The 13140-nt window shown below is 39.3% G+C and overlaps 1 protein-coding gene across 1 annotated transcript in view; it reads right to left on the bottom strand.

Annotated features, from left to right (window-relative positions):
- The window catches only part of LOC140246270 (membrane-associated guanylate kinase, WW and PDZ domain-containing protein 1-like), an 89893-nt gene that overhangs the window by 12193 nt on the left and 64560 nt on the right, over positions 1 to 13140 (bottom strand). Inside the window, exons 14-21 of the mRNA XM_072325732.1 lie at positions 10884 to 10953; positions 7932 to 8573; positions 7276 to 7415; positions 4855 to 5053; positions 4004 to 4183; positions 2050 to 2214; positions 1089 to 1126; positions 712 to 830 (exon numbers count right to left, since the gene is read on the bottom strand). Coding sequence (XP_072181833.1) covers positions 712 to 830; positions 1089 to 1126; positions 2050 to 2214; positions 4004 to 4183; positions 4855 to 5053; positions 7276 to 7415; positions 7932 to 8573; positions 10884 to 10953 — 1553 coding nt within the window. The remainder of the gene's footprint in view (positions 1 to 711; positions 831 to 1088; positions 1127 to 2049; positions 2215 to 4003; positions 4184 to 4854; positions 5054 to 7275; positions 7416 to 7931; positions 8574 to 10883; positions 10954 to 13140) is intronic.

Genomic DNA, 13140 nt, shown 5'->3' on the forward strand with positions numbered 1-13140 from the left:
GAAAGTAAGAAGCTAGGACAACAGGTGGATGGAATACAGTGAGATTTTTTTTTTTTTCAATACTGTATACGCCGAATATTTCGCAAGGTTTTTATTTTTGCAAATTTTGTAAGGTTTTTATTTTTGCGAATTTCACGAGTCAGGTGCTATTCACGAAATTAAAGACACACGAAAATAATTACTCTGATCCCAATATGAATGTATACACACATGTATACATTTCGCCATTCAGTGCAGTACTCCAAGATCGCGAATTTAACCACTCGCGAAAATTTAGACTCGCTAATTATATATGGTGTATATGGTATAAAGTAGTAGAATCGATACTGTTGCCTACAAATCTTTGACATGAATATTAACAGGTAGGTATTTTTACACACACTATAAACCAAAATTAACAATACAGTTTTCCTTATCAACATGAACTTTTCCTTTGTATTTGAAGACTCTGAAGTCATGTTGCATGAAACTTAAAAACAAAATACCCCATGAAACAAGGATTTCAATACAAACAGGACTCTTTATCTATGGGCACATCTATGATTGTTATCCCATCCTTGCAGAGTTAAACCACTATGATAAATGCCAGCCACTATTCACTGCTGACATCATCTGGTAAAAAGACAAGTTAGAAAATTAACAATTGACATCACATCAGAGTCCTCGGGCAAGAGAGCAGGGAAGTGGATGAGAGAGCAGAGGAGAGCTTACTGGTCAGCACCAGGAGGCAGCTGGTGATTTGGCACGTTGCCAGGCGTGGCTCGGAAGCTGCTGTCGCTACCCTTGATCTGGGCCGGCATGGCGAGAGCATTCTGCATGTGTCCCGCATTCTGGGGGGAGCAAATCGAGACAATACTAGACAATCATTCCAGAACATCACAGATCTTCAAAGTTTTTAATTCACACACAAACTGCGCTAACCTTGCAAAATCTTTCTTTCTTTTTTTTTAAAGTTTTTAAGTTAAATTGTCTGCAAAGTTATCTAAAATGAGAGAGGAATTCAAAAAGTTTTGTTATTCAACACTGCCTATAGCAGAAGTAATCTTATCTCACATTTTCATAAGTGAAGAAACTGTGGAGATACAAACCTTTGGCGCTGTTGGTCTGGCGGCAGGCTCATCACCACCTGTGTACAAAGAACCGAGACGGTGTAAGTATGAACAAGCAAACAGATGACCAGACAACGTATCCTTTACATCTGAGACATTCTATTACAAAAATGCATCAAATCAAACAGAGAGTCACCCTTATAAAATGAGAAAATCATCGATCCAGTTGAAATCAAATTGAATCACATCTTGCTGGTATGATAAAAGCACAAAGTAGTGCTCATTTGATGAAATGTGTGCCTTTCAAACGGGATCATCTTTCAAGTTTATATTCACAAGAGCGCACATCAAGCAGTGCACAAATCTTTCTTATTTCCTAGAACAACATGGATAGAACACTGGAGTTTCTAACTCTGTGTAAAATGGATAGCAAATCTATTATTCTACATAGCAGGAATCAATACTATAAATAAATAAATAGCAGGAATAAATTCTAGATGATTTTACATAGCGATTAATTATTTGGCAGGTGTCAGTATGCTGGAAATGTTCTACACTAAAAAGAAATAATTCAAATGATTCATACTCTTGTGTCTTCTCTGTTTTGTTTCCATTGTCTATATTTATATCCACCTTGATTGGATAGACACAAATACATTACAGGATAAATATGATACATTTAACTCTTGAACTAGACATAAACATGCAATGAACAGAAGGATCACACAGAAGGGGAAGAGGATTTCTAAACCTCACAACTTGAATAACGTACATGTCAACAGACAGTTAGACACAAAAACACAGGACAGACACTCATGTTACAACTAAATCTCATGCAACTGAATATATATGAATTAACATCAGGGACAAATGTTGTAGAGAAAGTAGTAGTGGATGTCATTTGTTCTTATCTGTGCAGAGAGAGGTCAGATTAGGTTGTCGTACTGAGTATACGATGGCAATTTAATACGATGACAACGGAATGCGGAGCACCCCCTACCTCTAGACCCGATGGTTAGTGTGACAGAGGTGCCCGTATCTTTGATCATGTTCACGATGTCTTTGTGTTGCATACTTCGGATGTCGACGCCATTGATCGAGATGATGCGGTCGCCGACCTCCAGGTCGCGACACCTGTCGGCTGGGCTGCCCTCTATGATTTGGCCTAGAGATGGGCAGTAGACAATTGGACAAGATGCTCTAGGTTGGGCCGTAAAGGATTGCCACACATGAAAGTGAATGTGTGGGACTCCTCAGCCATATACCAATCAATATCAAAATATGGTTTAATGCTGCCTAACATAAATGGGAATAAATGACACAAACATAAATGGCAAGTTGAGAGGTACAATTGTGGTAACCCTCACAAGCACAGATTTGTAAGAGTCCTCTCTTCTGATTATCACATGATCATGAAAGTTCCCTAAACCATATTTGACAACAACCCAACTGTTCCTGAGGTTTGTTGGCAAATATGTTTGATCTTACATAATTGTCTAACATTTGAAACAAATCCTTTTATTTCCAAAATGAACTTGCACACAGAAAATTAACGACTTTGTGTTTGGGAGTTTCTTCTCACGACAAGCAATGGTATGTTCAAATGATATACCTCTTTCTCTCTTAACTAAATGTTTTGAAACTGAACTGATCTACAAATGGATGGCAAGTAAAACATGTTAAGATGAAGTAAGTCAGAAATGTTAAAAGGGGGATTGAAAATTAAATTCCTCTGAGCATGCAATCCACACATATGTTGACTAGAAAACCCCATATAGAGAGAAATATCTCATAGGAAGAGGTTAGAAAATGGTAAGAAGACATCAATCTGATATCATAGAAAAAAAAAAGAAAAATCTATGAGGAAACCTCAAAATGGGCTGCCAACTTCTGAAGATCTAAAAATACACTGATGCACCGTACCATATGCAACATATTTTGCAGGCAAAAATCATACACTGGTTTGAAATGGGGAAAAGTCCACATGATATGCACACCAAGAAACATATCAGAATGAACACACTTTTTTTAAGTTACAAACATCACCTTATTTCATAAGAAAAATAAACTTTTTCTAGTGTAAAATATACTTGATAACATATCTGCTAATACTATTCAGTCTATAAACTATGGCTGATACTATAGTTAATGTTACTGAAAATAAAGCAGAATATCACTGTAAAAAAATACAACTGAATACAGTCAGATAATTTCATAGCAAGAAGGTATATTGAACATGATGGATACATATGTGCAACAATTTTGATCTTATTGTACACATTAGTATCTCAGTTTTTGCCTCATCTTCTATACATGTACCTGTACATAACACTTTATTGCATAGATGACATATATGCACATTAATCTACAAAATGCTAATGTATTCATGTCAGGAAAAATATGATTAAAAGGTCATGGCAATAATAAAGATGACAAGTCGAAGTCCTAACAGAATATTCACAGCAATCATAAATTTACTATTTCTTTCAAAAGAGAGGCAACAAACTGTTGGACACGTACATCCCTTGTATCAGAGTAAAGCTGTACATTCTTGTCACTCTTATCAAGCAATTTAACATGTTAACGTGCAAACAATCATATTGTAAGCATTATTTCAGAGGAAAATGAAATAATTGTTTAAGTTGTTTGAGAGGAAAATGTTAAATTACTTGTTTACATTCACATTTGATTATTAATGGCCATTGACTTGTTGATTAACAGGTAATTACAAGAACCTTACTACCATTGTGAATGAGTATTGATTTTGATATCCTTTGTTAATTCATAGTTATGTTCACATTTTTTTGTTAACTTTGGCATTTTTGTGCCAGTGTCAAATAGATGTTTCAGTATTATGTAGCCAGTGCAAAAAGTATGTGCAAGGTTTAAGAAGGAAAAGAGGCAAGAGAACGATTAAAAAAACAACAACAACATGAGACCGATAATCCACTCACCGATGTTTGAACCCGACTTAAGCGTGGAGGACAGCACCACAAATCCAAATCCTTCGTTGCCGCGGCGATGGAGCTTGACGTCGTAGGGGTACTTCTTGGTCGAAGGGGAGGAGGGGCTGAGGGGTCGGGAGCCAGGCCGTGAGCCACCCGCTCTGGGCTGGCCAGGGCCCCCTTTGGGATCTGTGTGTCAGGAGGAAGTGTGCACAGAAATATAATCATTGTACAAACCGACAAACACACACCATGTCATCTGGTTTAAGTAGAATGTTCTCCTCTAGTACTCTCTGAGGACTTTGGATATGCTCACACTTCAGAATGATTCATGTAGGCTGCTACTGACACAGCTTCTTTAACATCATGGCCATACTGCATTATAAGATGAATGTGGTGGTCACTTCTGATGACCAGAGTGAAAGTATGCACAGAGGAAATTGTCAGATGCTTAGCAGCAACCATGGGCTTTACAACTTGATACTATGAAAATGAAATCATTCTGGAGCTAAAAGAGAGGTTCAATGTGTGTATTGCATTCATTTCGGCACCTTCACAGCTCTATTACTTCTGTCAAACTGCTGTAATTTTACTCAAATCCCGCAAATAAATAGTCTAATTTTCCTAGACAGGAAATCTCCTCTTGTGATTGGATTTTGTGTAAGAACACAATAACAATATATGCTGTATTTCTCAATGATTAAAAACTTTGTGTTATTTTCTCTATTCTTTGATCACTTTCCAAAGAAAGTAAAGGCTAAAATTCATTCACAGCTCTGTTCTATTTTCTCTCAGACTGACATGGAGAGTGGTTTCAGAAGTTATCACTGCTTGGTCAGCCTGAGGCCTGAGACACTCACCGTGATGTGACGGCGGCAGTCTCCGCCGGATGCCCAGTGACACCCTCCGTGCCTGACCGGCGGTGATCATCAGCGAGACCACCTTCTTGTGGGACGCACCCAGCACGGATCGGCCGTCCACGTACAGCAGCTCGTCTCCCGTCATCAGGCGGCCGTCCTGGTCGGCCACGCCTCCCGGGGTGATGGCCCCAATGGACACCTGCTTGATGTGAGCGCAGGACACGACAAAATGAGTCACAAGGAAATGGGGGCTAGAACTCATATCAACTTGGTTTCACATGTGCAAACTGCAAAAAGACGACTCACATCTCATACATTTCGAACATTCCATCTTATGATGCAATTCATATCCAAAAGATCACTTTTTTGTAGTACGAGGATGAACAACCTTTCACATTTCCACATTCCTACTCGCAGATCAGATCATTGGCTATTGTTATTGCATGAATATTTGTTAATGTTTGTGGCATACCTGCCAACATTTCAAGATGAAATATCTTACTCATGGATTGCAAAAATCTTATTTTATATGTAAACTGAAGTTAAAAATCTTGCTTTCGGTCAAATCTTCATAAAATACACATGAAAGATATCTAAATATTTTTTAAAAATCTGATTTCTCTGACAGAAAATCTGATTTTGCTATTTTTAACGTAAAAAATCTTACTGAATCTGATAAAATCTTACTAGTTGGCAAGTATGTTGTGGAATAAACTGAGTACGCCTGAAGTACACATATCTTTTTGTTTCCCTTCCAGAACAAGTACAGTGAAGGGAAATCAGAGCAATCAGACTTACATTGACAGAGTAGAGTACTATTAAGTTTGCCTCAAACAAAGTACATGTCTTTCTTCTATGGACACCTGCTTGATGTGAGCGCAGGACACGACAAAATGAGTCACAAGGAAATGGGGGCTAGAACTCATATCAACTTGGTTTCACATGTGCAAACTGCAAAAAGACGACTCACATCTCATACATTTCGAACATTCCATCTTATGATGCAATTCATATCCAAAAGATCACTTTTTTGTAGTACGAGGATGAACAACCTTTCACATTTCCACATTCCTACTCGCAGATCAGATCATTGGCTATTGTTATTGCATGAATATTTGTTAATGTTTGTGGCATACCTGCCAACATTTCAAGATGAAATATCTTACTCATGGATTGCAAAAATCTTATTTTATATGTAAACTGAAGTTAAAAATCTTGCTTTCGGTCAAATCTTCATAAAATACACATGAAAGATATCTAAATATTTTTTAAAAATCTGATTTCTCTGACAGAAAATCTGATTTTGCTATTTTTAACGTAAAAAATCTTACTGAATCTGATAAAATCTTACTAGTTGGCAAGTATGTTGTGGAATAAACTGAGTACGCCTGAAGTACACATATCTTTTTGTTTCCCTTCCAGAACAAGTACAGTGAAGGGAAATCAGAGCAATCAGACTTACATTGACAGAGTAGAGTACTATTAAGTTTGCCTCAAACAAAGTACATGTCTTTCTTCTATGGCATGATTTGTGAGGCCTTTCACAAAGGTGCGGCAGGTGCTCCTTTACACCAAATTTATCACCATCAAGGGACATGCCCCTTGATTTTCACCAGTAAGAAAGGTAGCAAATAACTGAAACTGAACTCCCATGTCTATCACACCTCTTTCCAAAAATTCTTTGGGCATTAAGATATCAGCATACCTAATATCTCTCGGGGGACTCTTTGCTGCGGCACAACAATGCATAATCATGCCAATCGATCAAAGGGAATATGACACTGAAGAATGACTTTTCTTCAAACTCGACCATCAATTATGAATTCTATCTGAAGGAGATGCCCTTGAACTAAATCTGCTCCTGTACTAAATCCCTATCAGCATTGAGGGACAGACCGCCGCCTGTTCAGATTCAAGCCAGTTCAAAAGCCGATAAAGAAACAACGTATAAAGAATCGTTGTATAGGCGACAGACCATGCAGACGCTAATCTCAACTGTTCTGGAAAACGTTGTATAGATGTGCATGGTCACGACTTCACCACTAATGACAGGTATAGGGTCGTCTTTCGTGTACGCTCCCATTAAGCCCTGCCCAGTTATACCATTCTATAGACGCATGATGGAAATGATGGAATGCTGATTTGTTATTGAGTTCTAGTTCGAAACGGTGCTCTGACCATCGTTTTGCTATACGTCAGTTTGTTATACGTTGTTTCATTAGTCAGCGTTCATACATATAAATTGATTGTATAGCTATACCATTTTGGTATCAATTTTTTGCATCTGAACACCCTGTATGAAAGGGAAAGAGAAAGTGATATAGCCATGGTATAAACAAATCCTACTGGGATTTGAACCACAGACTTGCCAGGTCTCCAATCATCCAATGAATGCCTCCCAGGCCAGAAGTTGGCACCTACCTGTGAGCCCTCCTCGTGGCCTCCGATTATCCTGAACCCAAATCCGCCGGTGTCTCTCGTCTTGAGGAACACGGTGGACTCGATAAACCGTTCGTCAGAGCGCAACCTGGGAGGGCCTCTCCTATCCAGGTCATTGGGTCCTGTCCGGAGAGAAAGCAGAGGGTACAATAAGAGCCACACTCCAACTCACCTGGGTGGTGCTTTTCAATGGGACATCTTCTCTCCTTTGCAAGGGTATTACATGCTAAAACTGTACTTTGTGACAGTGTATATGATACTCCCATGGTTCAATGTCTTTAAAAACACATTTGGCAAGAACATGTTGGTCAGTGTACTTAGTATGGCTGACTTTGGAGTTAGGCGGGGAGTTTGTATACTCAACAGTACATCGTCATCATAAATTAGTGATTCAATTTCTCTCTTGGCATGCAGCAGGTTTGGATGTTGTTTTCTTCTTCCTTCTGTGTCAACCATGCATTCCAGTCTACAGTCAAAACATATATTTTTGTGAAAGAACATTCATCCCCACAACGAATACTTGTAACAATTTCCTTCCATCTTAATTTATAGTTTATCCAGATGTATTACTGCTTGCTCATACATGTAGTAAGAAAGGAAAGCTTGTCCGCTAAAAACTTGGTCCATTCTACACTCACTTCTCATGTTATCTGGGGGTCTCCGGCCCCTGTCTCCTGGTCCTGGTCTCCTCAAGTCTGGGCTCCAGTCAGTCTCTGAGGGCTCCCTACTTGGGTCCCTGCTATAGCCAGACTCACTGGGCCTGCCCCTCCTGTCATGGTCGGCCCTCATTGGGTCTATGGGCCGCCGGTTGTCATGCGGTCTCCTCCGGTCCAGCGATCCCGACCAGTCCCCGTTCAGGTACCTGTTCGCCTGGTCCGGCCTGCTGCTCTGCGGCCTCACAACAGGCTCAGACGAGAGCCGGTCGGGGCCGGACCTGCGGTCGAGTTCTGCACGGCTGTGGGGCCTGTCCGTCCGATGGGGCGCCCTCCTGGGGTCATGCCAATCCCGGCCCCGGGGCCCACCCTTAGCGCTGTTATAGTTCTCAACTTCCCAGTCAGGGTGTGATCGCTCCCAGTCGTTTTGCTTGTCCGTCCCGTTATCCCAGTCCAGATTATTATGTAATCTCCCATTTTCTCCATTCATTGGTTTCCTCTCGTGACCGTGCCTATCATGACCTTTGGTACCTCTCCGCTGCCTCAGTTCATTCTTCATCTCGTCCACCAAATTGTCCGTTTTCCTCTTCTGGTCAGAATCAATGCTTATTTTGTCATCTTCTGCTTCTACAAAAAAAAAAAGAATGGAATGACATGCACAATAAGACTCAGAAAATTGAACACATCAATGAAACCTTCAGTTTTGCTCATTCAACACTCCTACATGGGAGCAGTAATAATCTCTGAAAGTATCAATCTCCTGATTCTTGCTAGATACAGAATTTGCTTTCAGCACATCAACAGATAGCCTCAGATGAAACATGAGTGGCATACATGTATTTTGGAACCATACAATATGGGTATTTCAAGATGCAGAATAAAAATTTTAAGTGACAAGGTGTAAAACAGTTTCCTATGCAAACATATGCAGTCAATAATATTATGCTGGAAATCACCTGCTTGCCTTACACAGGACTAATCTATGTTTGTTTGTGGGTTTTTTTCCCCCTTGTATTACCAAACGCGTCAACATTTAAACATTGACAAATAAGGGTGATAAATATTACAAGTGTCTATTTGATCTTTGCCAAACTCTCTGGAGCTCATGCCCAGCATCATTGCATTCTGCAGTAGCTGAGTAAAATCATTTAGCTGTGTAAATCATTTTGACGCATCACACCCAGATTTAATGGGCCATAGCTACTCCTCATTGATCATCAAAGTATCAGTAACAGGTTCATTTTGCTGTTAAAAACCACAAGGGGCAATATTTTTTTTTCCCCCGGGGGGGGGGGAAGCACCAACTCTGAGAATTTCACTACAGCAGAGCCACTGTAGGCTAGGCATTTATGTTTTTCCCTGGAACACGACAGAAACTTTACACTGAACGTCATTACATCAAAATGACAGATTCTTGGGAGTATCTCCGACTATTGCCCAAGATAATAGCTGAAGCCTGCCATCCCTTTGTGGTTCTTTCTCTCTCTTTTCGGGGTGCCTCGTAAATCTTTCATACACGAGCTTAGCCTTTGACACCCGTGGGTGGAGCTGCATTCGAGGAAAATGCCAAGAATGAAGCGATCTCTATCTGTGCTGACAGGTATAAAGATAACGGCATATATTGTAGAACGTTTCTGCACTGGGCATCTCTTCAAAACACTGCCGATCCATCACTGACGGTATTGCCCGCAGCCAAGAAGTACGGAATGTTTTAAAAGATTGTAAACCAACTGCCGGCCAGGAAAGGGAGAACATGAGTTTAAATGTTCTTTGATGGGGGAAAATACTCACATCCAAAAGTGAAGAAGCTACAAGTGTTTTCTTTCTGTCTTTCTTTCTTTTAATCACAAAGGCCAGCATGTTTCATCCAATTATGTCATGACATAACTTAAAGGCACTGTTTACTATTGGAAGCGGTGATTTCAAAAATGCCTGAGTTATCACATTTAATGTATATGTGTAGGTCAGTTGAATCACAAAACATCCTACCATATAAAAATTTTGCAATAACGCCTTAAATATAAGGACATATCACTATTTTCTCATGAAACCATAACTCTAAATAGTATATTGTAGAAACAATTTTATTACTACTATTGATCACATTTCGTATAACTAACAATACTTAGCATTGATTATACTGATTAACATTTTTACATTGGTTGTTTCTATGCCTAACTCACATAGAACTATTTTGAAGCACTAAAGTTGAGTTTTTGTTTCATCTGCAAATAATACCTTTAACAGGCCGACTGATTAAGACACAAAGGGAAAGATTCAACCTGTGCTGGAGGGTTTCATTTTACACAAGTTTTTCAGTGCCAAAAACACACAGCTTCAAATTCTCCTACACATTACTGACTTTGTCAAACTTTATTTTCAAGTGTATCACTTTTCACTCATTTCAATTTTCATATTTTCTGCCATACTCAATGCCCACGTTCGCATACAATGTCACACTAATTACCTTCGTCATACATGAATACATATATCTCACATTCCGTGTATCCACAATGGGGACATTCTAAATATTTTGGAGTGTTCTGTCATTCTCTTTGTTGGGCACAATTCATGGACAAATTCAGCTGCATAAACCACAGGCAAAATAATTGCCATTAAAACAGCAAATCTTATTTTCTATTTAATGAATTTTTGTTTCCATCTTTTTTAAGGATGTCGTTAATAATTTTGTTTTTATGCACATAATTTTTAGCTAGGGTAGGTTTCAGCAAGTCAAACAGAGTTATAGTTATGAGATCTACCCAAATGTGTAGGTTAGTTAGACAGGCAGTCCACTCCCTGGTTATCAGGCAAGATTAGCCCCGTCATCATTTGGTTGCAAGTTTATCGCACATGATATTAGCTGGAAGTTTGAGCTGTATAGTCATGAAAGGGGTATAAACCGGCCTCCCAAACACCAAGGTACTATTCTCTCACCGTCGTGCCCGCTGCCATTCAAATCGTTGATTCCTCCTTCCTCACGTTTACTCTCCTCTCGGGACAGCGGCTGTGGAAAAAAAAAACGAGAACAGAAACAAGAAATAGAGAGAGAGAAGGAATTAGAAGGAAATACTTTTGAATTCCTCCAGGATTTGCCTCTCACTGACTTTCCTCTCTTACTTTGCACCTGACGGGGGTGAAACAGGGCACCTGAATATTTCAGGTACAGCTTGGCTTGCCTAAGAATTGGGGAGGCACACATAACTTGCTCGTATGGCACGGTCACCTCACACTGCCTCATCCAGCATCTTACATGGTCACCTCCTTAAAGGGAGACATGCCCTACGACAGTCAATCCTATAAAGATACCTATCCTACACTAGAATCGCTCCGCAATGTAGGGCGGAGATTTGATCTTTGGAATTATCCCATTCAAAATCTAGAGGCATCCCTAGTGCACATCTCTGAATGGTGAGCCAAAGGACACCAGTTTGTGACTGAATTTACAACTTGATACATGTGTGCACTATCATTATCATTACAATCATAATACGCATGTACATACCATGGTGTGAGAACATCATAAATTCTGATGTGCATACACGATACCCATTACACTGATTAATTAATACCTAGTGCCAAAAACATGCAGAGTAACATGGTACTGTGTGTAACTAATAACTCTAGCACTTCTACAACATTTACTTTCCCATGTGCACTGATGGTGAAATGGGGTAACTTTATCCAAAGTATTGACCCCTGACCTTTCTCAGATCATGGCCTAAATCTGAAGGCAATTGCCTTGTCATCTTTCATCCATGTGGCAAGTTTGAGTTTGATGAAATGGGATAGAATATTCTCTTCTTTTTGAGTATTTTGGTGAACAGACAAATTCTAGAAAGTGGGCATAGACCCAAGACCTCCCTGATGCACACAAGATGTTGTTGTGATTCTCTGATAACTTTCAATCCATGCACCAATTTGAAAGATTATACACATTACTCTGGTTAATTTTTGGACTTATTTCTTGTCCCTTTTCTTTTTCTTTTTTGTTCTTCTTCCTGTAACCAATTGATCTGATTATGGCTATTCATCCTTGACATTTATCACATTTGCCCGGATTATTTTAAGTTAAGAGTCAAACATCAGCCAGAACCTTGTTTGATGAAATGATGTCAGCTACATCATGAGCCATTGTGCATGTCGCGAAAAGAATGGAATTCAATTTTTGACCTTGTCTTAATCCTCCACTTTTATTTAGTTTCTATTAAGAAGTGTTCATTTACATCATATGATTAGGTGTTCACTATAGAATAAAGCAGCTTGTCTCCGAGTTATATGCATGTAATCTTATTTCTAGTCAAACCCATTAACATGACATACATTGTATGTCTTGCGTCAATTCAGGATAAGTGAGGTTAAACATTACCAGTAAGTAAAATATTCATCTGCTACATAATTTATTCTCATGAAAAATGGACAAAAGATAAAACAGGGAAGGAACAATAATTTCAAACAACATGACCCTGCATCTAATTACTCTAAAAATTAATAGCTACAGAAACTGGTTGACTGCAACAGATAATAATTTTCAGCCATTCCTGTGAATACGATGGGCATGAATGACACAGGCTGACACATTTCAATGGAGTTTAGATTGCCCGGGCAAGCATTAATACAACTCCATCCCATTCCCAACAATACCATCACTACCCAGAACACCTGCATTAGACAGATTCTCTATAGATGCAAAGCCCCCTCAGGAGAAGAGACACCGAAGGATTGATTTGAAATATGAAAGCCGACTTGAGACAGGGGGTACAGGCAAGGCTCCCACATTATATCTGATTCCTTAGATCAGATTATGCGCAGGTGCAGACACAATAAGTTACACACTAGTCGTGGTTGCCATTCTTTTACGAAACCCAAGCTATATCAGTTTGTGGCAACTTTGAAGAATGCAATAGTATACAAATAATGAATGTTTATGAGTGCAATGGACAGAATATTTCATGAGGTGAAAGATGAAATGATCCATTCAACCCGGCTGCGCCTCGTGAATGGATCAAACATTTCATCTTTCACCGAATGAAATATTCTGTCCATTGCACGAATGAAAAACATTTATTTGCTTTATATAATGCCTAAAATAGATCCTTGTCATTTGATGTTTAATTTAGAAACAAGATAGAATCTGAGATTGCGAGAGTGCTCACTGAGCACTTTACGTTACGCGCTGTCGTATACACACACT

Source organism: Diadema setosum, chromosome 2 (genome assembly GCF_964275005.1).
Source record: "Diadema setosum chromosome 2, eeDiaSeto1, whole genome shotgun sequence".
Classification (NCBI taxonomy): domain Eukaryota; kingdom Metazoa; phylum Echinodermata; class Echinoidea; order Diadematoida; family Diadematidae; genus Diadema; species Diadema setosum.